Here is a 25,616-nt window from a genome sequence, read left to right as displayed (position 1 = left end):
TGCTTGTGTGGAGGAATGGGCTAAAATCACACCAGAGCAATGCATGCGACTAGTTTCTCCATACAGGAGGCATCTTGAAGCTGTCATTGCAAACAAAGGCTTTTGTACAACGTATCAAGTAAATACCAGTTGGCATGTTCAATACTTTTCCCCATATCATTTCACATAACTTAATTTCTGATCTTATTTGTTCCACTTTCTTTGTATGTATGGATTATTTGGGTTGTTCTCAACATGTGATGAAATTTTCATGTCAATTGCACCTTTGGAAATATATTTAGTGAGAAAAATGGTGACATGTTAAATACTTACTTCAGCCGCTGTAGGTCTGGCCGGAACCGCGTTATAGCAGAAATTACCAAACTTTGTTAGAGCAATATAGCAAGCAAAACAATACGTCTATAGAGGAAAATACTGAAATACACGATAACGCTAGACAGCTAGATAACACAGGGACTGGAAACGAATTGTATATCACCTCTGCGACGTCACTTGAGAAAAAGGGCATCTAAATCTAAAAGTACATTAATGTAATAAATATTTTGAGTATAAGAAAACCTTTATTAGTCCCACAATGGGGAATTTGCACCATTTCAGCAGCAATAGTGGATACAGGAAATACAAAAAGAGCATGCAAGAGATATTTGGCTGCAAATGGATCCGCCATCACAAGGTTGAGGCAATAAATACAGTTAAATAAAAAATATTGAAGCCATAATTTAGCCGTAGCCCTAACTGTAACCCAATTACAATTATAGAGTAAAGATTATGTTGTGGAACTGAATAGTATGCAAAATTACTACATAACATACTGCAATAACTTTCCAATGGTAATGTTCCTGACATACTTTTAAAAATATGGAAATTCAGACAAACTGTTGTGGAAGTAAATTTGTTGGCAGCTCTGCAGTTACAGCCATAAAACCAATTTTACTAATGATTGGCATAATAATTTCTGCCGGTGTTTAAGTTTTCGGCCTCATTTTCGTTGGTTTTTAAGAATTTTCATTTCATCACTAATCTTGACATTATGTTTTCAGTCATAGCCATAAATGCAATTTTACTCATTACTGGCATAGTTTTATAATAAATAATTAGCAGTTTTGATTCATGTTTGTATTTGAATTAAGTTCGATTGACCGATTAATAATTTCAGTTTTCCGGCTTTCGGCCTTGTGTTTGTATGTGCGCGTAGTTTGCCAGTTTCGGTTTCAGTCAAAAATTTTAATTTTGGGGATTCACTAGTTTTCCGTATGTAAAAATATAGCTATTCTCTATTGTTGTTAATATTTTGGGGTGTTTGGATTCCATACTATGGAATGGATCAACTGGATTTACATTATTTGAACTATTGCTTTAGTTTAGCAAGATTCAGTTTAATTACGAAAACTGAAGTTCCACTGTATATCAAATAAGATTTCCTAATTAAAAATTAATTGAAATGCCATTAATCCAATCCAGCACCCCCCAAAAAGCACCACCATTTTTGGTACATGTCTTTGATAAAGAAAAATAGCACTGTTTTACAAAAGGATAAATAATGTAAAGACATAAACTGGTTATACAAAGTGTAATTACTGGGAGAACTGTAGTATCTGTGTTGGATGTGTGGCCTTAAGGGGTGTGACATCAGCAGCTGAAGTCTCCAGCAGCTCCTTGCGAGGGCATTATAGTACTTTAATTGCTCCATTTTCTTAGCGGCGGCGTATCTAAAGCTCAGTCGTAACTCAAATTCCCCCCCCCAAAAAAAATCCAAGTAACTGCTATATTATATTGTATTCTTATATGTCTGTCTGTTTTTTTGAAGGTAGGTTTTGTCGTATCAGCATGTCCACCTGAGGTGACCTCTCAAATATCACTGCTCATTTCGAAGATGCGACCACTGGTCACTTTGTTTTGTTATTTTGTCCTGTCACGCTCTCTCTGATGCAACTGATTCAACCGTCCAAAGATGTTAGCATCAATCTCTCATCGTGGCAGCTTGGATTTATTTTGTTTATGTCACTTTGTCTCAGTGTTGTTCGAAGAGACGCTTGTGGTGCAATTTGAGAGGCACTTGGATCGAGTACTTGTAGCAGTGTCACCTCAGGACATGTGGACCACCAACTCTGTATTTTCCAGTTCCTGTAACCGGCAACCGTCCCACTACTTTTGTCCATGTAGTGCAAGTGTATTGTTAGAAACCCAGCATGTTGACATGGACGTGCGAAGTTCCAAAAACAGTGACAACAAAAAAAATTTTTTTTCTTTACCCAATTTTTACAGGCCCTTTTTCTCAAGTGACGTAGCAGAGGTGATGTTGAAGACTGCAGCATCCTGCGCACTTGTACAAACTCCTGACATAAATATGGATATTAGATAAATATAATCATATACAACCCATACCTGTTAAATATTAAAAACAGACAGAATGGCTTAATTACTTGACTTAAGATCAAATAAATTGTCACCCAGCCCTTTACTGTAAGCAGCTTGGTTTCTGCGGCCACAATGAAAGCTTTTTAAAGACCTCCCTTTTGTTTCCATCTAATGGGATCACTACAACGCTTTAATCAGCCTTTTAGTCACACTGCACACGGAAGCTGTCACCTTAAAAGAAAACTACAATCATGAACCTTTATTCACATCTATTAAAGGAAGTCATTGGCTTTAACTTTTTTCATAATTGATAGATACTGCTTCTAAGGTCCTTGAACACGCCTCACCTCTCTAGCATTAAGATGCAGTGAAATCCAAAGGAGAGGTGACATTAAGAAGTTAACAAACCAAGAGCAACTGCTTTATGAGGCATAAAAAGTGTACATAGGAGTTAAAGTTGTACACAAGGTATGAAAATATCAAGCCTGCTGAGAGTTTTTAAATATTTCTTAGCGGGACAGAAGTGACTGAAAAGAACAGGAGACTTGACACTAGGGCTGCCACAAACGATTATATTGAAAGTTGATTAGGCACCGATTATTTTTGCGATTAGTCAACTAATAAGATCATTTTATATATGTGTGTGTGTGTGTATATATATATATATATATATATATATATATACACACACACACACACACACACACACCGTAATTTCTCGTGTATAATGCGCACCCATGTATAATACGCACGCCCAAAATTGACCTCAAAATTCTGGAAAACCCTTCTACCCATGTATATTGCATTTTTACAATGCTGGATTTTGTTTCTACCCATATGATCAAAACAAGAAATATCTCTATTTTGTTAGTTTTTTTCCCCCCTAAGAATTATTCTGAAGTCAAGCACTTTTGTTGAACACGTAATACTTTCTATTTACTTGCTCTGATTTTGAAATTCACATCCCTATATTTATTTCGTAAATGAGAAAACATATAGTTGTGCTCATATGTTGGATTACCGAGGCAGATTTTGTAAGATAGGTACAATTCTTTAAAGAAAACATGAAGGGCCAAGTGAAACATTTAATTTATTTTAATGGTTTTCAAATGAAAGTGTCAAGCATTTCAGAATAGCATTATCATTAAACAAAACATAACCATAAAGAAATCAATGATGGTTGTTAAATCATCGGTCGTATTAAAACATTTTTCACAAATTCTGCCAGGGTATGTAAAATTATGAGCACGACTGTACATCTATGCAGTCATACAATTTCGGTTCCCAGTTTCGATGCAGAGTCCACCAACACTGAAGAGTGTGTCGAAAACCAACGAAGAAGAACACGCACGAAGACGTGCTCGTGCCCAACGGCGGCAGCGGCGAACAAAAGTGCCTTGATGACTAGTCAGTTCAGTGCAACAAGATTATATTGTGCAAAGGAGGCTTTCACGATGTGTAGCGTCTTACGCGCTCCCTCCCACTCAAGAGCCTCATGCTACACCACGCGGAGCTTCAGTGAAGTTAACTCTTAGTCAATTGGGTGAGTGAAAGAATAAAATACATTTATGCCAACATTGAGGCAGCTAATAAGGTAAACGGTTGGTTGCACTTTCGCACTGATGGTTTTTAGCATTTATTTTAGTCTTCAAACCAATGCAAGAGCCTATGACAGAAAAAAACAACATGTTAAGCCCCAACCGTAGCCATAAACCATAAGCCATAATTTCCTATTATGTACTGCATTACAAAAAAACACATTCACTCCCATTTACGCAGTGTCCCTGAACACACCTCGCACACTCAGCCAACTGCCTAGTTGCATTCTGAACAGTGAAATAGCAAATGCTGCAGATCTACAATCTTTTAATCTTTAGAGCATGTCCAAAAAGGTCCCTTTGCTGGGCACTTTTAATATTATAGTTGACTCACTGTATATTACAGTACACCAACATCGCAGCAGACCCTGCGATGTGACTACTGTGCACATGACATTGCGATACCGACGCTCAAACAAAATATCATGCAGCCCTAGTTTAGAAACTAGAAAAACTTTAATAACCAGAGGCATGGAATGGTTTGTGATCAACTTTGGAGGTTCCACTGTACACAGTCCCAGAGCCATATAAGCCTGACTAATACCGTATTTTCCGGACTGTAAGCAGCTACTTTTTCCCGCACTCTGAACCCTGTGGCCTATGCTACGATGTGGCTAAAATATAGATATTCTTTCAGACGACAGTTGTTTCAGTGAACGGGAGCCGGATGAATAAAAACAATGACTTTTCTGTTACGTTTGAGCCGTTTTACTGCCGTGTTACAGGTACTGTTTGGAATCAATTAAGATATGTAAGTAAACATTTACAAAATCTTTCTGTGTATATATCTAATTTCACAATGTATATATCCGCGGTGGACAGTCTGGTGCAAATAATATATGGGGAAAAAATAAAATAAAAAATGCTACTGTTAGGTTAGGCATGGAAGGCATTTTTTTTTTTTTTTTTTAAACAAACTCTCATTTATCTGAGTCATGGATTCCTATCATGACTTGGCAGAACCCACAATATGACACAGCTCGATTTTGGGACAAATGTGGAAAGGAGTTGACTGGCCTCTTTTCAGTTCAGTTGCATATTTCAGAAAGGGATTCACTCAAAGGTGGAGTTGACCCATTTTGGAACATTTCTCCCACCGGTAGTTACAATAGTGCAACGTTAAATAAAGAACAGACTTTGCTGGCATTGTCTGGGTAACATGTTTGGGATTTTCTAAATAGATGACGTACTGCACGTACAAAGCCTGGTAGCTGAAAAATGTAAAAATGTCCCAGCGCAGAATGCAAATTGTGCATTTGCAACTACAGTGAGCCCACCTTTATCGTGAGGGATATGTTCCAGGCCAACTGCAGAAGGTAAAAATCTGCAATAGAGAGATATGCGCTGGACACTATAAATTTGGCCAATGGTATAGATTTGGACTTTAACGACCAATCGCGATAACGTTTGCTGACGTTGTCGTCGTATCTGCCTCAGTGTGTATATTTTAAGCACATTGTTTGCTTTAAGCACGTTTAACCACAGAGCTGGCGGAGCTGGCAGTTTTTTTATTTCATTTTTTTAACCATCTCTGAGCTAGTTTGGTGGGGGGGGGGGGGGGGGGGGGGGGGCGTCCACGTCGAAAAGTCACCCTTCCACCAAGCTTTCCTCGCTACTCAGGAACTACCGGGGGAATGCTTGTAATAAGAGTGATATGAATCTTAGGGCCATATCGCTCGGCCCTAATTGTATATATAAAATAGGAAAATGTACAACCAAACCATGTAACGTCTGCTATCTTAATGCAAATATATAACGTGCAGTGCCATAGATGGACTGACAAAAAATAGCGTAGATTTAATGGTATCTATAAACCTTCAAATGGCGCCCGACCGCTATGGATTTTTTTAGGCAGATGCCGACTCCGATATTTGGTAAAATATAATTCCAATAATCTATTAATTGGCGGATTAATTCAAAAATATATATAATGACTAAAAAAAATATATATAACCTTGATACAACAATAAAGATAGGAATTACATGCAGAACATTTGACTGGTTTACAAAACTGTCCTTTAACTTTACAGTAAATGGAAAAATCTGCAAAAATCGGCCTATTTTGGAGGGGGGGGGTGTGTTTCACTCGCTTCACTTTGTGTTGTGTTAAAGAAAATTCTAACATTCAAGTAGCTGCTAATATAACAAAATATTCTCTCTGCTCTGTGAAAACAATAATTACTGCATCTTAGTAGGGGACCTTCTCTGCCTTATTTTCTTGCTATTATTTACAATGCACTTCTTCCAGCAAACCTTGGTGCTAGCCAGCATGTTGCAGCACAATGTGGTACTAGACTGAAGGCAAGCAACTTTCAATTCAGACTTGACTGTATATTGTATGTTATTGCTGGAAAATACTGTGTCATTGCTTAAACGTCTGCGATGAACCGCAATATAACGGAGGAACACTGTACAGTATTGTTCTACAGTTACTATGAAACAAAAGCACTTTCCCTACACTGCCAGTAACCCTTTTCCCCGCGACAGCACCAACACAGACATTAATGGAGCCATTTACGCCTTTGGAGGTAGCGTCAAACCCCAAAACAGAAGCAGGATGCCGGCTGTGTTGTCAGGGTATGCCACGACGTTTAACACCTGACGCGCACTTCTCTCACCCTGTTTCGTTGAAAGCAATTATTGCTGCAATTACACGTCAGTCACAGGAGACGCTGAAACTGATGTCATCACACATGCCATCTGACTGAGATACGGTTGCACTTGGCTGCCGGGCTATGTAGAAAACGGAAAGGCAGACAAAATCTTTTGTTGGACTCTGATGTGGCAATTGTGCATGATTTCGGTGTAAAAGAGGTTACTGAGCGTCCAAGCAACGTGATGATGGGAAGTCGAGGCCAATGTTCAACCTGATTAACAGAGGAGAAGTGTCACTGTCACCTGATTGTCACAACAGACAAGACCTGAACTGAATTATCAGCAATGTTCACTGTGAGACAATAGAGAATGTTACAGCAGGTGGTGTGATTTTATTCACATTATAGTCATACATCAACTTTTGGGAGTTTTCTTTGCCGTTTTGTTTTTTTGCACGTGTTGCAGGACAAACATTTTAGTTACAAACAAGCCTCAGGTTATGCCGATGCTCGAGTGAAAACAAACGGAGCAATTACAGTGCTGTAATGCCCTCGCATGTGGGCAAGGAGAGCCACAGTTGCCAATGCACTTTCAGCCATTTACTGAATGGTACAATCAGTCAAACACACAAATACAAAATGGCAACACTTGCAACAAGGTACTGGAGGACACAGATCAACCCCAGATCAACAGTGGACGAACCAACTCCAGCTCCTGACTTTATTCACTAGGCCACGCCCCTTAAAGGCACACATCCAACATACACATACAGGAATTACACTTTATAAAACCAGTGTATTTCTTAACACTCTCTTTGATAATATGTTCTTATTGTTTTATACAATACAGAGCTGGGACAGATTAATGGAATTTAATGGGGAACGTTTAACAGCATCCAATGTTAAGCTTTTTTGAGTGGTGGCCCTGTCAGAATTTGTACTGGCCTCGTATATTATTGATCTAATACATTAAGTTTTTGTGATTATTCCCTATTGAAGTGTCTTTATACTGAAGCCACTTTAAGAACTTATTAGTACAATTGCATTCCTGGAGATGACTAGGGTTGGGCATCATTTGAATTTGAGCAATTCCGGTCCCCAAACGATTCCCGATTCAGATTTTTTTTAGGGGGCTGGGTCAAAAACGTTTGCATGGTTTAATTAAGTGTGTTCAAATAATGAACATCGATTTTCATAGCAGCCCGCATCACAGACTAAAATGAACATTTGACTCGGGGTTCTTTATAACCAGTATCAAAATCAAACCTACTAAAAGGCAATGTGTGTGGAAGTAACCCCATTGACTTAATCGTTATTAATTAATGTTTCAGCTAAAAGTTAAATATAGCGTTGTTCAAATCGTAATTTGGGACTGTTTTATAAACTCAAAAGGCTTACACAATGGGGCAAAAAAGTATTTAGTCACCCACCAATTGTGCAAGTTCTCTCACTGAAAAAGATGAGAGAGGCCTGTAATTTTCATCAGCCTGGGCATCCGTTCATCCATCCACTTTCTGAGCCGCTTCTTCTCACTAGGGTCGCGTGCGTGCTGGAGCCTATCCCAGCGATCATCGGGCAGGAGGCGGGGTACACCCTGAACAGGTTGCCAGCCAATCGCAGGGCACATACAAACAAACAACCATTCACACTCCCAGTCACACCTACGGGCAATTCAGAGTCTCCAATTAATGCATAATTTTGGGATGTGGGAGGAAACTGGAGTGGCCGGAGAAAACCCACGCAGGCATGGGGAGAACATGCAAATTCCACATCTATCATCTGACAGGTTTGTTTGGATTTGCTTTGCAGCTGTTGCACGCCTGCACAGTGTGAAGGGGACGCTACACCAGGGCTGGGCGATTATGGAAAAAATTATAATCACGGTCATTTTGACTAATATTGAAATCATGATAAAGAAACAACTATTGTTTTTTTATTCAAAACTTTGCATTTATTCAACTACCAAAACTCAACTTTAAAATATAACTGGTAAAAAAAAATAATAAAAAAAATGGTAACAAGTAAAATACTATTAAAAGAATAGAAATTGAAAGAAAAAACAGTAAAGAACAATAAATACATTCAGGGCTAAAAACGTGCCAATGCTTTTAGCCATGACTGTATTGCCTATTGTAGTTGTCTTCAAAAACAAACAAAAAAGTAAAAAATTGTATTTAAAAAATCCTCATTATTCTGGAATTTAGCAAATAGAATAAAATTTGGTTATCCTAATTCACCTAATTGTCTTTTTATACCAGTCAATGACTGCATTTGCTTTTCCTGCTGTGTATGCCTCGGCGTCTTGGGGGCAGTGTGGTGCGATGCATGCACGGAGCCATTCATTTACTGTAAGATCAAAAACAAGTAGAAGAAGAAAGTCAGATAAAACTTTAATAACCTCATATTTCACAGATTAGGAAGAATATATGTCCGTATTGTTATTACACATACACATATAGACACGCATGTCTGTATGTGTATACCTTTACACATATATGTTACTATGGCGTTTGCGTGTGAATATTCGTTATTTGAAGGTTTGTGTGTGAATATTCGTTATTTGAAGGTAAATCCCTGTCGTGACCATATGCTAATACTAGCGAGCCCGTCAATAGGATTTTCCATTGACTGTTAGCATTAACCTGGCGATGTGTCTCTTGTATTTAAATATAAAATGAGGGTAATCATTTTTGTTGTGCTTAGTTTTACAGTAAACGCCAACTGGGGTGGCAATAAACATCTTAAAGCACGCTCAGGGAGGGCAGATTAACATTCTACAGGCTGCAAAGGCCGAGCTGCTGTATGTGACTGGCGGCGTTAGCTTCGGCTATTGTCTTGAGGCTAACCAGAATTCTTGCGAGTTTATCGAGTCAGGCGGTGCTGGTCAAGTTTCTCCTTCCGTCATCACAACATCCTGTCTTGGACTGGATGTTTCAACGATAAAAGAGTTAAAGAACAACACTGAAAATGCAGTTTTGGGCTATTTTTGGCAGGAGATAATGTTCGGTGACCTAGAAATTTGTACTGGGCTGAGCGGGCCAGTGGCTATACGTAGACGGTGGCCCCACACAGCACCGCAGTGGCCACGGGCCACTGTTAATGTCGGACCCTGTTTAATTGGTGTACGATTTTGAGTAAATTGATTTACAAGCTTAGTCACGGAATGAATTCCAGATGGTGTGGGTTCAATTATAGGACAGTGCCCCAATACCCAGCCACTGTCAGTCTCAGGCCTGGATACAACAATGACAACAACTACCATTTATCCCAGCTTCATTCAGAAGCGTGTATTGCATTCTAACAGATCCATCCATACTGCAATTTAAGACTGACTGACTCATAAAAAAACAAACACCGTACCAACCTCTCTTTCTTGAGTGCCAGTTTATGATTGAGCAAACAGCACCATTGCTAATAATTTACTAGAGATGATAAACTTGAATTGTTTGTGGCAGTTATCCATTGGCAGCTTCATTACAAAATATGTTACATGACAGCACAGAACTGTGCCACGTACATCATCTGGAGCAGTTTAGAATTCATGTAGTAACATGACATAAACATAAATTTACGTAAAATACATCATGCTCATCATAGGGGTTGAAGCCCTTAATCGACTACTCCACATCGTTGTCGAAAGCTGGAAGTCGAGCCATTGCTAATCATCAAATAATCGTTTATGGCATCTTGTCCTTCAATTGGCCAATTTACAAAACTCAGCTGTCTGTCGCCGTCCGTGGACTATAATGCTATCTAGAACAGCGAAAAATCGGGCCAGAAGGAAATTCACTGATTGTGGATGAGAATATCGGTTAGCCTAGCTAGTTACAGCTATTCTGATCGTCAATAGGCTTAAAGTATTCATACCAGCGAGACTGGTGGCCGTGGAACGAGGACCGCAGTGTCATGTAAAGGCCCATCTTCGTCACCAAAATGCTATGTCCAATAATGCATGGACAACAACTCTGTGCTAACGAGAACTTGATTCATATAACAACATGCACCAACTAACATCATGACACAGTCTCATAACACTTGACGCAGTAGGGTGTACGGCCATACTATGCTACAAGCGTGTGGAAATATTGCACCAACAAATTTGAATGGTAGCACAGTCAATTGCGAAATATGCAAGTCATCCCGAAATACAACAAAAGCACAAGTGAAATAGAAACAGTGAAAGAGAGAAATGCATAATTTTTTTAGAGCCTGGCTACAATGTGAAGTCTTACAACAAGTGGAACACAGCCTCATTTTAAGCGAAAAACATTGTCAGGGCTCCCACTAATTACAACCACAATTACAGTAATAGTGAATCATATTTTTAATCATTAGTTTGTATTTGTTTCTATGCCAGTCCGTCAAAATACTGTATGTCAAAGTGAAACCAGTCCATGGTGCAAAAAACGGTTGTGGACCGTGGTACTGTGCTCCAAAATACCATTGACATCATCGAATAATCGACTTTGAATTGGCTTTTATCACATTATCGTTAACTACAAAAAAGATATTTTGGCGTTCAACCTCTAGCTTTCCAGAGACACTGATTATTAAATGTATGGTAGTGTGCACACGTTTTGGCTGTAGCAAGTTTTGATCTGACTAACCAATCAGAGGACTGGGAAATGTTGACGTCTTCGAGGGTCAGCTTGCTGGCCCTGGTAGGACAAATAGAAGCAGTGCAGCCAAGAGAAAAGCTATGAAACGAAGAGAATATTCTGTTGGGAATAAATTAATACAATTTCCACCGCCAATAGGGCTGTCACAGTAAAAAAAAATTTAGGATTATATATTTTCCCCAGAACTATCAAGATAAACAATGTTTTTTTTAATGCCTCTAAAATCATGAAAAATAAGGCCCGCCCTTATTATTTGTATTACTTATTTTATTGCTTTTAAAGCAGTATTATCATTATTACTATTATTATTATTGTTATTATTATTACAATTTCCTTTCTTGTTTCTCTATTCAATTGTTTCACTCACCAACACCACTAATACTTTTGATACATACAATTTGAATGAACACGTTCTTTCGTTCTAACACGCATGATTGATTAACCAATGTGTCAAACGGATGCAGTGTAGCGCCAACTACTTGTGGGGAGGACTTACTCGACGTCAGATTTTTTTTTTTTTTTTTTTGCCTTAAGAATTGTTGGCTGGTATCGGGAGCCTTCACGAGTATCCGATACCTTGAAATAAGGCCTGTACCTCGTATCGGTAGCTCAGCCAGATCCCCACCCTAAACTTCCCATCGATTCGTCAATAGGTGCTGTATTGTTAGCTTCTAGCGTTTAGCCATTGGTGAGCGAACGCATATGAGGCTGGATTAAAAATATATATATTATTATTATTATTATTATTATTATTATTGAAAAGGAAAAAAAAATGAGCATCAATAATTCCCCAAACGCCTTCCTTACCTGTGCTGTGGCGATCCTGAAACGGGGCACCTTCAGCTGGCCAGCATACCCACAGCAAGACCGCCTTGAGCAGCAGCGGAACACATCCGTGGCAGCTCTTCATCCTCCTGGCTTGGCTTCGAAACAAGCCGCTAGATGGTTGCAAGTGTCGTCGTCAACAACAACTGACGCTCAGGTACGATGATGACAAGTCGTGTTTCAGTCATTGGTTAACAATAGAACGTGAACGTAGGCAAGCATGCTGTCGCTCTTTAGTCACTTAGCTTCGGCTAGCATGTCGATGATAACAGTCGCTAACGACAACGAACACGGCTACTAAACGCCCGTTTCCGGTGTCCACTCGGACAAAAGGTGCGAACGAGCCCGACGCCCTATCATATTCGGTGGATGCCGCTTGACGTTATTCAAGTAAACGCAGACTGACAGGAATAAATCAAACGTGACTATCGTGAAACTCATCCCCTCCGAAGCGCCATGTTCCTTCGCGACGTCACGTCACGAAATTGGGCGGCGACCAAAGCGAAAGCGTGATTGACGCGGCGTGAGAGCCAATTGAGGCTGGGAATACTGTCACTCTTGAACGTACAGCCAATCGGCACCACTCATTATTTGTCATAGAAACATAACGCATTTCGCGAAGGTTGTGGAAAGTTTGCCGAAGCACAGCGAGATGTGGGCGAAATACTCACGCGCTGTACTTAGGTAAAATACAGATACAGTAGGAGTACGGAATTAACTCCAAAAGTCAAAAGAAAAGCAAAGTACAGACTTTGAAATGTACTTAAGTATAAAGTAAAAGTGATTTTAAAAACAACAACATTTTTTTTGTTTTCCTGTCAATCATCCATCCATCCATGCATTTTCTGATCGCTCATCCTCACTAGGGTCGCGAGTGCGAGGTCGCGGGTGAGACCTCAGAACTGTGAGGCAGATGTTCTAACCAGTCGTTCACTGTGCAGCACTCTCAATCATATACAATAAAAATAAATAAAATAAATAGTTGTACTCTTTTCTTAACATACAGTGTTCCCTTGCTGTATTGTACCTATTGTGGATTATCTGCATTGAGGATTTTTTCTTCTTCTTCATATTCATATCTCACATTATTCGCCGTATCGTGAGATTTTGAGTGTATGCTGTAATTCTTTTGTGGTGAAAAAAAAAATGAAAAAAAATACATAAAACACTTCTTAGCCTAAAACATTAAAACTGGGGAAAAAAACAACAACGAAATGCATGAAAACATATATTAGAATGAATAAAATGTACATAGTGTACTTTTTTTTTAAATTTTTTTTTTTTAAGACTATAGAAAGTGTTTATTCGAGTATGGTAGAGGTTAATAGGAGTGTGGTGCGGAACCTAACTGCCTCAATAAACGAAGGATTACTGTATACGTATTTCGGCCAGTCTCAGTTAGTCAGGTGGAAATCTATGATTAAATCTGAAATGGATTTACCGCAGCTTCATAGATACAGTGGATATAAAAAGTCTACACACCCCTGTTCAAATGCCACATTCTTGTGATATAAAAAAAAAAAAAAAAATGAGACCAAGATAAATAATTTCCAAAATTGTTTCCACCATTATTGTGACCCCTAACCAGTACAACTCAATTGTTTTTTTCAAAATGTTTTTGATAGGAGATGTAAAAGTAAACAAATAAACAACTGAGAAAATCTGGTTGAACAAGTGCACACACCTTCTCCTAACTGGGGATCTGGCTAGCGTTCGGAATGAATTAGTCACATTCAAACTCATGTTAAATGGAAGTCAATTGAATTTTGCAACGGTGTTGCAAGGGCAAGGTCAGAAACACACAATGTCCACACTTGGATCAGTACATCCAGTATGCTATGAGATGTGTGTAAAAGTTTGTTGGTTTTTTTTTTTGGATAAATGTTCTTTCTAGAAAATGAGCCAAGGCCACACAGTCGGTATGCAAAAAAAAATAATAATAATTTAAGTAAAAGTATAACGTCATGAGAAAAGTAAATACTCAAGTCAAATCCAGATACCTGAAAAATCTACTGAAGTACAATTTAGAGTCTTCAATCAACCTACCATGCATGTTTTTGGGATGTGGGAGGAAACCGGAGTACCCGGAGATAATTCGACAAACAATTCCAAGTTTGCAAAAAAAACAAAACAATTTGAGTGAGAAATGATGTGCTCTGATTAACCGATGGAGGAGGAGGAGGAGGAGGAGATGATGAGGTGGGGGAACTCTCTTCGGGTTTGATGACAGATGCGTTAGGTTGCTCCTTGCACAAAGCGTCACAGAGGTGCAAGAGAGAGTTGGTGGCTCGGAAGCACAACGAACGAAACCGAGACACAGAGAGTGCAAACCAAAAGCTTGACTGCAGAACGGTAAGCGCCTTGTTTATTTATTTATTCCGCATGAATGTATTTATAGTAGCTATTTCTGCGATGAAAAGGCCTGTTGGATATGCAAAAATGGGAATCAACACAAAGAATTTGTCACAGATAATTGGAGTCATTCGAGTGTTGATTTACGACAGGAACACAAGTTTACTAAGTAAAGAGAGTCATTAAGTAATATAAAGGTCCAATAGTGTGGTAATATCAATCAAGAACAAATGATAAAATGATGCATGAATCAACCCCTTTAATCGAAAACAATGTGTTTTGTATCTTTTGCCACGGTGAAATGAAACAAACGGAAACAATCTATGCGTGGGCGCGCTTTAGAAATTCGGACCGCCGAACGTGTCACCTCAAAGCAGAAAACACCTTCCCCACACTTTGGCTCGACTGTCACTTTTTTTTTTTGTGTGCATGTGCGTGACTCCCTCGGGCAAGCGCAGGGGAAAGAGAGCAAACATGGCATTTCCAGGGACGCTGAGAGACGAGGACATCGAGGCTGCGGTGCAGTCGTGCCAAGGTGAGTCAGGCCATTGGATGCGAAAACGCTTTCACACCCTATTCAGGATTGGAATACTGTAATATTCCGGACCACCCCCGCAATTGGTGAAATCAGCGAAGTAGAGACCACACACACACATACATATATATATATATATATATATATATATATATATATTATTATTTTTTTTTTTAATTTTTTTTTTTGTATTACTTATACATATATTAACGCTGTATGAACATCCCCAGACTGTTATTAATCTTCCCTGCACTGTTATTAATCTCCACCGTACGCTTGTAAACACTTTTTATACTCTTAAACATCTTTCAAACTCTTAAACATACAATAATGCACAGTAGTACTGCACACCAGGGGTGTCGAGCTCTTTTTTTTTTGGCATGGGCCACATTTTAGTTACGGTTTCCATCAGAGGGCGGTTATGACTCCGGGACCATATAAATGTGTTATCGCTCCATCATATTAAATACACAGTGGAACCTCGGTTTTCGTCTGCCCCAATTTCTTTTCGTATGTTTCGGTTTTTGATATTTTTTTTCGCCGAAATGTTGTCCCAGTTTTTGTACATCAGCTTGGTTTTCGTACAGCTGAAAAGCCAAAACGTGAAACGCATCGGCCTAGCTGCATCACTACGAACTTTCTGATTTGCTTGCAATTTCTCAGCATTATTAGAAGCGATGACAATTTGAAATTTTGGTCCAGAAGAACATGCAGTAGATGCCCCATGATTTGCTTACGCGGGCCACATGAAATGATATGGAGGGCCGTATCTGGCCCCCGGGCCTTGAGTTTGACACCTATGCTGTACACTGTGTACATTTGATTCCTTGTTAAATGTGTTTTAATGATTTTTTTTTTGTTTTTTCTTTTTTAACACTAGCTTTACTGTTTCAGGCTGGGAAGCGTTTTCCACTCAAAATCCCGTGATTTGGCGAATAATGCGCGCGATATGATTATGAAAAAAAAAAAAAAAAAAACTGCAATGCAATCAGCAATAGGTTAACTGTGATACAGCGGGGGAAAAAAACTAACAAACAAAAAACCACACACATACACAAAGCTAGAGACTCCCAGAGGGTCAACCTGTGTAACGTGTTTGGTCAGATTGACAATAGAGTGTGCAGGCAACCAAGCACAGTGTGGCAGGAGAGCAGTTCTGGTACCCAAATGCCTCGTAGGGTTATTTTGACACAAACTGAGTGTAATGCACGGTACATTTACAACAAAACAAAAAAAAAACACACACAAAAAAAAAAAAAAGAGAGAAATAGAAGGTCTAGAGTTATTACTCTCACGAGCGAGTGGTAAAAAACAAAACAAAAACAAAAATCTACTTTGACATAATAAGGAGTCGAAAGTACTGATATCCGTTTTCAAGTGTAGCAAATAAAAGTCAAACGTCATCAGAAAAATAAATACTCAAGTAACACATGGAGACAGATAATATAACAATGCTCACAGGCATATATTCTTTATCCTCTGCGAAGAAAGACGAATATCACAGAGGAACTGAGACCGTCTCCATGTGCAGTATGTCCGTATATTAGAGATACAAGTGTTTTGTCTCGCAAGCATGGTCACAGAATAAATGAAGATAGTATACCAAGGCACGACTGTATTTTTGATGCTGGTCATGATGGTGCAACTTGGAGAGGTAAGTATTTTTGGATTAGTGTTTTTGGCTGTTTTGTCTTTTTTTTTTTTGTTTTTTTTTTCGTTTATTTTTTTTGAAATTCATTCATTTATTTATTTTTCATCACTACGCAGCCCCGGGCACGTTCAACCACAAAACTTTCTTTGCACAAGTGGGACTGGTCGACTCGTCGGAAGCAAACCGGAAAACTGTGTTCGCAGTTCTGGACCAGGACAGGAGCGGATTCATTGAGGAGGAGGAGCTAAAGTATGTGTGTGTGTGTGTGTGTGTGTGTGGCTGTGTGTTTCTGTGTGTATGTGTGTTTGGTGTGTAGGCATGAGTGGTTTAAGGGCTTCAAGAAGGATGAAGCGTGGCACAGATAGACGCATGTAAGAACCCTCAAGCAGAAGTCACTTTTTGAATGATACAACTGCGAATTAGCGCACAAGGGGTGACTGAAGGCAGTCACTAGACCTGCAGTATAAAATGATAATTGTCATCAGTACAGATTGATTCTACGCATCATTTTACTCCTCCATCAGATTATTCCTTCAGAATTTCTCTCCCGACGCGAGGGAGCTGACAGCGGCTGAAACCAAGACCCTGATGGCTGCGGGAGACCGAGACGGCGACGGCAAGATTGGGATGAAAGGTTTGTGCGTGGAAAATGTCCAAATTCCAGTGGACCTCGGTAGAGCGCAGACTTCCGCCAAGGCCGAGCAGTAATCCTAATTTGGATCAAATTGGACACCCGCTTCTTGTACAGTATACAGTGGCTATAAAAAAAAAAGTCTACACACCCCTGTCCAAAATGCCAGGTTTTTGATAATAATTCAGATCTTTCCAAAGAGGTCAAGTTGAAACGAAATAAACAGTGGAGATCATGTGGTTGCAAAAGTCTGCACGCTCACTCACAACTGGGGATGTGGCTGTGGTCAGAATGAACCAGTCACATTTCAGCTCGTGTAAAATGGGAGTCGGCGCACACCTGCTCAAAAATAAAGCGGAGGTGTTCTGGTAGGCTTTTCCTGACATTTGCTTGCTGCTTAAATGAAGACCATCATGATCATTTACGAGCGTAGAATACTGTCGCGTACATAGCTTTTTGTGCCATTTGGGTTTGGAGGCGCGCCGGGAGATAGTTCACGTTTAAAATATGTGCCTCGACTCAGATAAAGGTCGGAAAACGCTGCTGTGGCCAATCAAGGCATTCAGACCATTCCCCAACCACCCTAAAAAAAAAATAGTAAATCTGAAGAGGGGGCTAGAAGGAGCTATCCACTATCTAGTGCTGAAATCACACTGGATAAAAAGTCGGATGCACTCAAGCTGTGTGCCCATGTATTTTGCGTGTAAACTCCTCATTTTTTGTTCTTTTCCCTACAGAGTTCTGCGATCTCCTGAAATCAAGAGAATAGCTTGAATGGCCATGACTGTCTTTCCCTGTGTTAAATAATAGCAGGATGGATATTCCTAACTTACCAGATCGTTTCATGCACAGACCAGAACCCTCAGATGTTCAAAACCTGCTTGCCTACCTGCTGCTCTCCTTCTTGGTCTGATATCAAATGTCCGCTACGGAAGACGTTGAATTCTGGAAGCCGTGTGTGTTCAATCGTTTTACCTGGAACTGATCAATAAATGTATTGATGTTTTGATCCCAATGTCCCCCTGTTTTTAATGACGTGAAAATAAGGGAAATGAATTAACTAGAGGCAAACCAAAAGCGATTGAGATTAAGCATTTTTGGGTGGTGGCCACTGTGACCCAAGTTGCGGTGACCCTGTCAGAACCCGTACTGGCCCCGTACATTTTTTACTGTATCATTTAAGCTCCCTTAAGAAATTATCAGGACAACTGCCTTCACGGCTGTGACATTAAAGTTCATTTTCCTTATTAATGTACACACGGCACCCCGTATTGACAGAGAAAAAAAAAACTGAATTGTTGACATTTTTGCACATTTATTAAAAAAGAAAAACTGAAATATCACACAGCCATAAGTATTCAGACCCTTTGGTCAGTATTTAGTAGAAGCACCGTTTTGGGCTAAAACAGCCATGTGTCTTTTTGGGAATGATGCAAGACGTTTTTCACACTTGGATTTCGGGATCCTCTCCAGTTCTGTCAGGTTGGATGGTGACTGTTGGTGGGCAGCCTTTTTCAGGTCTCTCCAGAGATGCTCAATTGGGTTTAAGTCAGGGCTCTGGCTGGCCCATTCAAGAATAGTCACAGAGTTGTTCTGAAGCCACTTCTTAGTTATTTTAGCTGTGTGCTTAGGGTCATTGTCTTGTTGGAAGGTGAACCTTAGGCCAAGTCCTGAGCACTCTGGAGAAGGTTTTCGTCCAGGATATCCCTGTACTTGGCCGCATTCATCTTTTCTTCGATTGCAACCGTTGGTCCTGTCCCTGCAGCTGAAAAACACCCCCACAGCAAGATGGTGTGTGGCTTTCCTAATCAAGTCCAATCAGTATAATCAAACACCATCCAAAGAACCATCCGGACTGTTATGGACGCAAAGTTCAAAAGCCAGCATCTGTGATGGTATGGGGCTGTGTTAGTGCCAATGGCGTGGGTGACTTAGACATGTGCGAAGGCACCATTAATGCTGAAAGGTACATATGTGATAGATTAGTCATATATGATAGGTCATAATAGAATTCAAAAGTCAGTAATTCATGAATAGGTAAAACTCATGGAGATGATTGTAGGACTTTGAGACTTGTGGGAAATGTTAAAAGATTTGCGCTCTAGAAGAAGTTAAAAACGTATTTAGGTTTAAATATGGTGAACACGCTTTAAAAATACTTTTGTTCTACACGTGTACAATATGCCAGGTTTGTGATCTGCTAGTTTAGCCTCTTTGCGAAAAGCGATCGACTGTTTATGCCTGCTAAAGACAGAGGCGGGAGTTCTCGGCGCGATGTCGCAACCTCGGTAGAGCTTCCGTAGAAGAAACATCCTTGTCTGAGTGGTCATTTCATCTCCCTTTATTCAGGCTGTTACACATACAGGTTTTGGTGAAACATATGCTGCCATCCAAGCAACGTCTTTTTCGTGGACGCCCCTGTTTATTTCAACAAGATAATGCCAAACCACAGTCTGCACGCGTTACAACATCGTGGCTTCGTAGTAAAAGAGTGCGGGTACTCGACTGGCCTCCCTGCAGTCCGGACCTGTCTCCCATTGAAAATGCGTGGCGCATTACGAAGCGTAAACTACGACAACGGAGACCCCGGACTGTTGAACAAGCTGAAGCTGTACGTCGAGCAAGAACGGGAAAGAATTCCACCTACAAAGCTTCAACAATGAGTGTCCTCAGTTCCCAAACGTTGATTGAATGTTGTTCAAAGAAAAGGTGATGTAACACAGTGGTAAACATGACCCTGTCCCAACGCTTGTCGGAACGTGTTGCAGCCATGAAATTCAAAGTGAATGATTATTTGCTCAAGACAATCAAGTTGATCAGTTAGAAAATGAAATAGCTTGTCTTTGTAGTGTATTCAATTAAATATAGGTTGAACATGATTTGCAAACCGTTGTATTCGGCTTTTCATTTATGTTTAACACGGCGTCCCAACTTCATCGGAATTGGGGTGGTACTTTACAACTTTGATTTAAGGTAATAGCATCATATTTTACATTGTTGTTCAAGTGATTTAATCTGTTTCTGTATTTTATTTCCATGTGATTCTCTTTTGTGTGATATGTTATGCATACAATTTTACACTGCTCAATTATTTTTTTCCTGAATTTTACTTCTTTCCAATGTTGATCAGTTGTTTTGTAAGCCCCCCTCCTCCCCTTTATGTTGGTAGTGTGGTAGAATTTAACTGAAAATATTAGAACTTTTAATAACTTTCTCAGTTTTATAGTGTTTTCTGTCGGTATTAAGAGACTGGTAAAAATAACGACTCAATACAAATACTAATAGATGATATAAAATATGATATACAGACGTGCAGAAAGAAGATATATAAATACTCTAAGATACAGATTTCAAAGTTCATTCTTCAATTTATTTCTCCTTCATGTAAGTAATCTTCAAACTTTATCTTGTTTTATGTTTTTTTAATTGTGATTTTATTTAGTAGTTTTTTCTATTTATTTTCCCTTAGTTTATCTTTTTTTTTTTTAAAATGATAATCCCTATGCATGGTCGTATGTCTATATGTATGTGACAAAATATAAGTGCTAAAAGTGGAACTTGCGCTTGGCTTTATTCTGAAGAAAAAAAAACAAAAAACTAAACAAAATAAACTCGAAAAAGCTTTATTTGACAATAAATACTTATGAATAACACATACGTAAGGCAAATAATAGGCTGTAAAGAAATTTCAGTTGTGCTTTCCATCATTTTTATCGTACTTTTTGGCTTTATTGTAAGAAAGAAAATATGGAAATAATGTTGCATAGCAATTGTAATAAATAACATCAAGACGACGCGGGACTTTTTTGCGCCGTACTTTCGAGGCCCAATAGTGTCAACGAGCATGTGGCTGCAATATGAAGATCCAAGTCGTTATCGCAGGGATAAACGCATCCTGCGTGTTTCACTCGCAACCGAGAGCAGCCTTCCTGATTGGTCCACGAGCAGAAACTGTATAGCCCGCAAGGTCTCATTAGGCGGCCATTTTTTCGATTCCAAGTCGCTTCGAATGACGCCAGAATCCCGTTTGACGTCGTTCCAAGTCGGACGTGTGCAATTTTGTCCCGTGAAGTCAGCGGGCGACTGCGTGCTGTGGCCACGTGGGAAGCATCCCTCATTTGTTGCCCTAAAAATAGACTGCACTAGTAGACACATTTTTTTTTCGAAAGCCACTGCATCTTGGCACCCGACACCCGCCCCCGACCCCAAAGCTCTGTAAATGGTGTTGCTGGAGGATATATAAGAGGCAAGCAAAGTGCTGTAGGGACATTCACTTGCGGAATCCGCCTCGGTGTTTTCACTCGCCTCAACGCAGGTCAAAGGTGAGTGCGCACCACCCCAAAGGCCTCCCACCCCCACTGAGGATCCACAAAAGGACACGCTGGACTACAATGATAATCGTACGGAGGCGACTGCCTGCGCCAACTCGGATCACAGGACTCCAGAGGACGTTGTGGATGATGGGCATTTGTACAGAAGTGAAATAAATATTGGATGGCGTCAACCCAATGCACTTGCAACGCGGCGCCTTGTTTTTGTTGGCAGCGACGTCATGTATCTTGTTGTGAGGACCCTCGCTTTCGTAGTAGGCGGCAGCAGCAGCGGCATGTTTGGCATCGACTCAGTCGTTGATCATGACTTATCGTGTTTACATTGGAATTACGTATGGGCGATGTGAGCTGAGCTGTTGATGTTGTTGTTGTTGTTGTTGTTGTCGTGATGTGATTAATTTCCGACTTATGGTAACTGTCGTTTGTCCCTCTTTGTAGGTAAGGGGGGTAAAAAAAAAAACAACATTTAAAATGGCCTTCGCTGGTGTCCTCAAAGAAGCCGATGTGAAAGCAGCGCTGGATGGCTGCGCAGGTAAACCTATCTTATCCATTTCTTTGCTCTGTCCTGTCTGTGTGTCCGGTGTTTGTTCCGCGGTATTTTTCGCTCAACTGCGTGCGTGCGCTTCGCAGCCGCCGACTCCTTCAACTACAAGAGTTTCTTCAGTGTGTGCGGCCTGGCCGGCAAGTCTTTCGACGACGTGAAGAAGGCCTTCCAGATCATCGACCAGGACAACAGTGGCTTCATTGAGGAGGATGAGCTCAAGTGAGACGGGGGCGGGCTCGTGCGACACCTTCCATTTTCGGCTGCATTAGTTGCCTAGAAGCCACATGTGAATGTTCCCAGAAAACAAAAACAAAACCAAAAACACACAAATTTGACAAACGACAAGTTTTTAAAATGAATATTGTGACTTCACGATTTGTGGATTTCCAATGGGTGAAGACGCCATAAAAATACAGGTGCTAAGGAGTTAAAAATCGAGATGTTACTGTACACATTTTTTTTTTTTTTTTTTTTTAGAATTAAAGCGTTTCCTAAATATTTCAAAAATTGATGTAAATATGTATTTCCAGGAACTAGATCATAAAAATTAAGGAATTTAAAATATAGACAGTAGGCTAGATATTTGTTGAATGTAATTTATCCTAAATAGTTTAAATAATGTAATTTAAGCATTTTTAGACATTCTAAATCAGTATATATTAGTAGTATATCAGTATCTATCCTAAAATTTAAAAAATACCTCAATATTTTAAAATAATTACATTTCAAAATTTCGAAAAAGTATCATATATATCCAGGGATTATTAGCCGAATCAACCATATATTTTTTTTTAAATTAGAAAATAGTGGAAATTGATGGAACATGCATAGAAAGCTCATGTAATTCAATTTTTATATGTATATTCCATTTTAGTTGAATTAATATATTATAGAAATATAATATGAACTCTTCAAGTCACTGTAATTAATAAGCAGTCAGTAAATATAGTGAAAGAATAATATTTGATTTTAATTTATAATTTCTTCCAATACAATACCGGCACCGGGCCGTGAGACATTTGTTGCCGGGCCGCAGAGAAAGAATGGCCAATTTATATAATTTCTGTTCTATTGCAATTCTGGTGTCAATTTGTTTTATTCTGAAAATTGACCGGATCATCCGCGCCGCAACAGCTGCGCGTCTCAATTGACACGTCGAGACTGCACAGAACGCTTCCGTTTCCGGTCCGAGCCTGCTCGAACGCTTCTGTTTCCGGTCCGAGCGGGCTGTCTCAACGGCGGCAGAGCTCGAAAATCATTTCATAAAACTCATTTCAGTTCATGACGTTGACTGAAAAGACGTGTTCTTTTGAACGACACGACACGATATCAGGAGTCCTACTTAAAATCCGAAGCTTTCTCTGCGGCCCGGTACCGGTCCACTGTATATAGATATATGCACACATGCGGCAAATACATTTGTTTCACAATAATGCTGACGAATGAAAACCCACTCGTTTGTAGGCTGTTCCTGAAGAACTTCTCTGCGTCCGCCAGAGCGCTCACCGACAAGGAGACCAGAGCCTTCCTCACCGCCGGTGACAGCGATGGCGACGGCAAGATCGGAATCGAGGGTGAGACTTCTTTTCATACTTCTTCTACGTGCACGTCACACGCTTGCTTCAAAATACTAGGTTTCGCATTGGAACAGAACCTCCACCGAGGCTTAACAATCCGAATAGGAATCAGGATTCGTTAACATTGTGTCATTTGGAACTGTAATAAAAAAAAAAAAAAAAAAAAAAAAGATCATTAGTAGTTAAGTAGGAAATAATGTCAAAAATTGAATTCCCCCCCCCCCCAAGAAATGTAATAAGAAATCACAAACATTTCAAAAGAAATCCACATTTTCCCCAAGTGTTTTGATTAACTTTCATGTTGCATGGAAATGTGATAAGAGGGTGTAAAAGGAACTCCAAAGCCAGCTTAACTTCCTATTGGTTAAGCATCTTATGTCCGTTTCCCTTCTACTCCCACAGAATTTGGTGCCCTCGTCAAGGCATAAAGTCCCCCTGAACCAAGATCCTCTTGATTTCACGGTCCTCCTCCTCTTCGCGGGATCCGGTAATCAGCAGCTGAAAGAATATTTTTTTTGATAGCTTATCGATGAGTTGCCTGGGGACTATTTCGCAACACGGATCACGTCTTTGCACTGCTCTGTGTGTGAATGTTCGGAAACTTGTGCGAGTTGTACACCATCTGCACTTTTGAGGCAGAGTGAAAAAACCGGGAATAAATACTCTTTTGGTGTAAAAAAAATCATCTCTCTGGTGGCCTGCTTGTTTGTGCACTGATTGACAGTTAACACACACACACACAAGCCACAGTGATGATGTCGTTGGAATGGGCTCGGGAATTTGGCAGGGAAAAACGGCGCCCGCACCTGCCAGGCTTTTTGAATACAGGAGGTTAATAGTGGAAGTGACCTGGCCAGCACTTCACTGTTAAATAAATACATTAAAAATGGTGAACTCAAAATTTCCAAAGCCCAGACTTCGATCAAATTTCAGGTTAGGCAATTCAACTACCGTAATCTCTCGTGTATAATGCGCACCCATGTATAATGCGCACCCCCAAAGTTGACCTCAAAATTCTGGAAAACGCTTCTACCTATGTATAATGCATTTTTACAATGCATGATTTTGCTTCTACTCATACGATCAAAACATGAAGTATGAGCTGTATTTTGTTAGTTCAAATTATTCTGAAGTGAAGCACTTTGTTTGAACACGTAATTCTTTCTTGAATTGACTTGCTCTTATTTTGAAATTCACAGCCCTGCTTTTTATTTAGTAAATGAGAAAACACACAGTTGTGCTCATATGTTTGATTACCCAGGCAGAATTTGTAAGATGGGTACAATTCTTGAAAGAAAACATGAAGGACTCGGCGAAACACATTTTATTTTATTTTAATGGGATTCAAATTAAACAGCCAAGCATTTCAGAAAACAACATTATCATTAAACAAAACATAACCATTAAGAAATTAATGATGGTTGTGGTTCAGTCATCAGTCATAGAAAAAAAAAACCAACAATATTTCACAAATTCTGCCAGGGTATGTAATCTTATGAGCACAACTGTACACACATGCAGTCATACGTACCCCCTGTCATATTGGAATGAACGTGGAGGCTACACCTTTTTTATAACCGCTAGGTGGCGGTGGCATATTAGAATGAAAGTGTACAGCTTATTCATACCCGCTAGATGGCGGCTTACATTTATAAAATGTGAAAGTTTATTCCATTCGCCCTTATACCTATGTATAATGTGCACCATTGACTTTTGACAATTTTTTGGGGGGGGGGGGGGGGGGGGGGGGGGAATGCGCGTTATACACGAGAAATTGCGGTAAATATTTTAAGTTTTGCTTTTGCGAAAATTGAACTTAAAGATTTAAGTAGAAAAACAACTCAACAAAAAAAATAACTGCTTGCTTTTTTGTCCTAACAAACACCGTTGCCATAAATGTCGATAATAATAAAGCACACATACTGCACACAGTTCCAATAGTATGAAGATTTCTATTGAGACTCCACATTGTGACTGGGGGGGCACGGGGCGGCTTTTGTC

General features: G+C 39.8%; 3 protein-coding genes across 4 annotated transcripts in view; 2 read left to right on the top strand and 1 right to left on the bottom strand.

Moving 5' to 3' along the window:
* Positions 1–12,472, bottom strand: part of lmtk2 (lemur tyrosine kinase 2) — a 41,812-nt gene extending 29,340 nt beyond the window's left edge. The window contains exon 1 of the mRNA XM_061700832.1: positions 11,977–12,472. Coding sequence (XP_061556816.1) covers positions 11,977–12,079 — 103 coding nt within the window. The 5' untranslated portion in view covers positions 12,080–12,472. The remainder of the gene's footprint in view (positions 1–11,976) is intronic.
* LOC133415037 (parvalbumin beta-like) lies at positions 11,871–18,146 on the top strand. Of its 2 annotated transcripts, none has more exons than XM_061700836.1 (5): positions 11,871–12,151; positions 14,805–14,881; positions 16,649–16,781; positions 17,057–17,166; positions 17,901–18,146. In XM_061700836.1, the coding sequence occupies exons 2-5, from the start codon at positions 14,821–14,823 to the stop codon at positions 17,930–17,932; spliced, it is 336 nt and encodes a 111-aa protein (XP_061556820.1). In that variant the 5' UTR covers positions 11,871–12,151; positions 14,805–14,820; the 3' UTR covers positions 17,933–18,146. The 2 variants fall into 2 exon arrangements, with proteins under 2 accessions (XP_061556820.1, XP_061556819.1); XM_061700835.1 differs by lacking the exon at positions 11,871–12,151 and adding an exon at positions 14,189–14,346.
* Positions 18,147–21,442: 3,296 nt separating this feature from the next.
* LOC133415038 (parvalbumin-2-like) lies at positions 21,443–24,462 on the top strand. The gene is made up of 5 exons (XM_061700837.1): positions 21,443–21,485; positions 21,933–22,026; positions 22,125–22,257; positions 23,503–23,612; positions 24,018–24,462. Exons 2-5 carry the CDS (start codon positions 21,966–21,968, stop codon positions 24,041–24,043), a joined length of 330 nt encoding a protein of 109 aa, XP_061556821.1. The 5' UTR covers positions 21,443–21,485; positions 21,933–21,965; the 3' UTR covers positions 24,044–24,462.
* Positions 24,463–25,616: the final 1,154 nt, after the last annotated feature.

This window comes from Phycodurus eques, chromosome 16 (assembly GCF_024500275.1).
Source record: "Phycodurus eques isolate BA_2022a chromosome 16, UOR_Pequ_1.1, whole genome shotgun sequence".
NCBI lineage: Eukaryota > Metazoa > Chordata > Actinopteri > Syngnathiformes > Syngnathidae > Phycodurus > Phycodurus eques.
This window is presented reverse-complemented; position numbering and strand designations above follow the sequence as displayed.

Coding starts and splice junctions, on each gene's coding strand:
- LOC133415037 (XM_061700836.1), top strand. CDS start 14,821: ATGGCATTTCCAGGGACGCTGAGAGACGAGGACATCGAGGCTGCGGTG. Junction 14,882..16,648: donor TGCGGTGCAGTCGTGCCAAG/GTGAGTCAGGCC, acceptor ATCACTACGCAG/CCCCGGGCACGTTCAACCAC. Junction 16,782..17,056: donor ATTGAGGAGGAGGAGCTAAA/GTATGTGTGTGT, acceptor CTCCTCCATCAG/ATTATTCCTTCAGAATTTCT.
- LOC133415038 (XM_061700837.1), top strand. CDS start 21,966: ATGGCCTTCGCTGGTGTCCTCAAAGAAGCCGATGTGAAAGCAGCGCTG. Junction 22,027..22,124: donor AGCGCTGGATGGCTGCGCAG/GTAAACCTATCT, acceptor TGCGCTTCGCAG/CCGCCGACTCCTTCAACTAC. Junction 22,258..23,502: donor ATTGAGGAGGATGAGCTCAA/GTGAGACGGGGG, acceptor ACTCGTTTGTAG/GCTGTTCCTGAAGAACTTCT.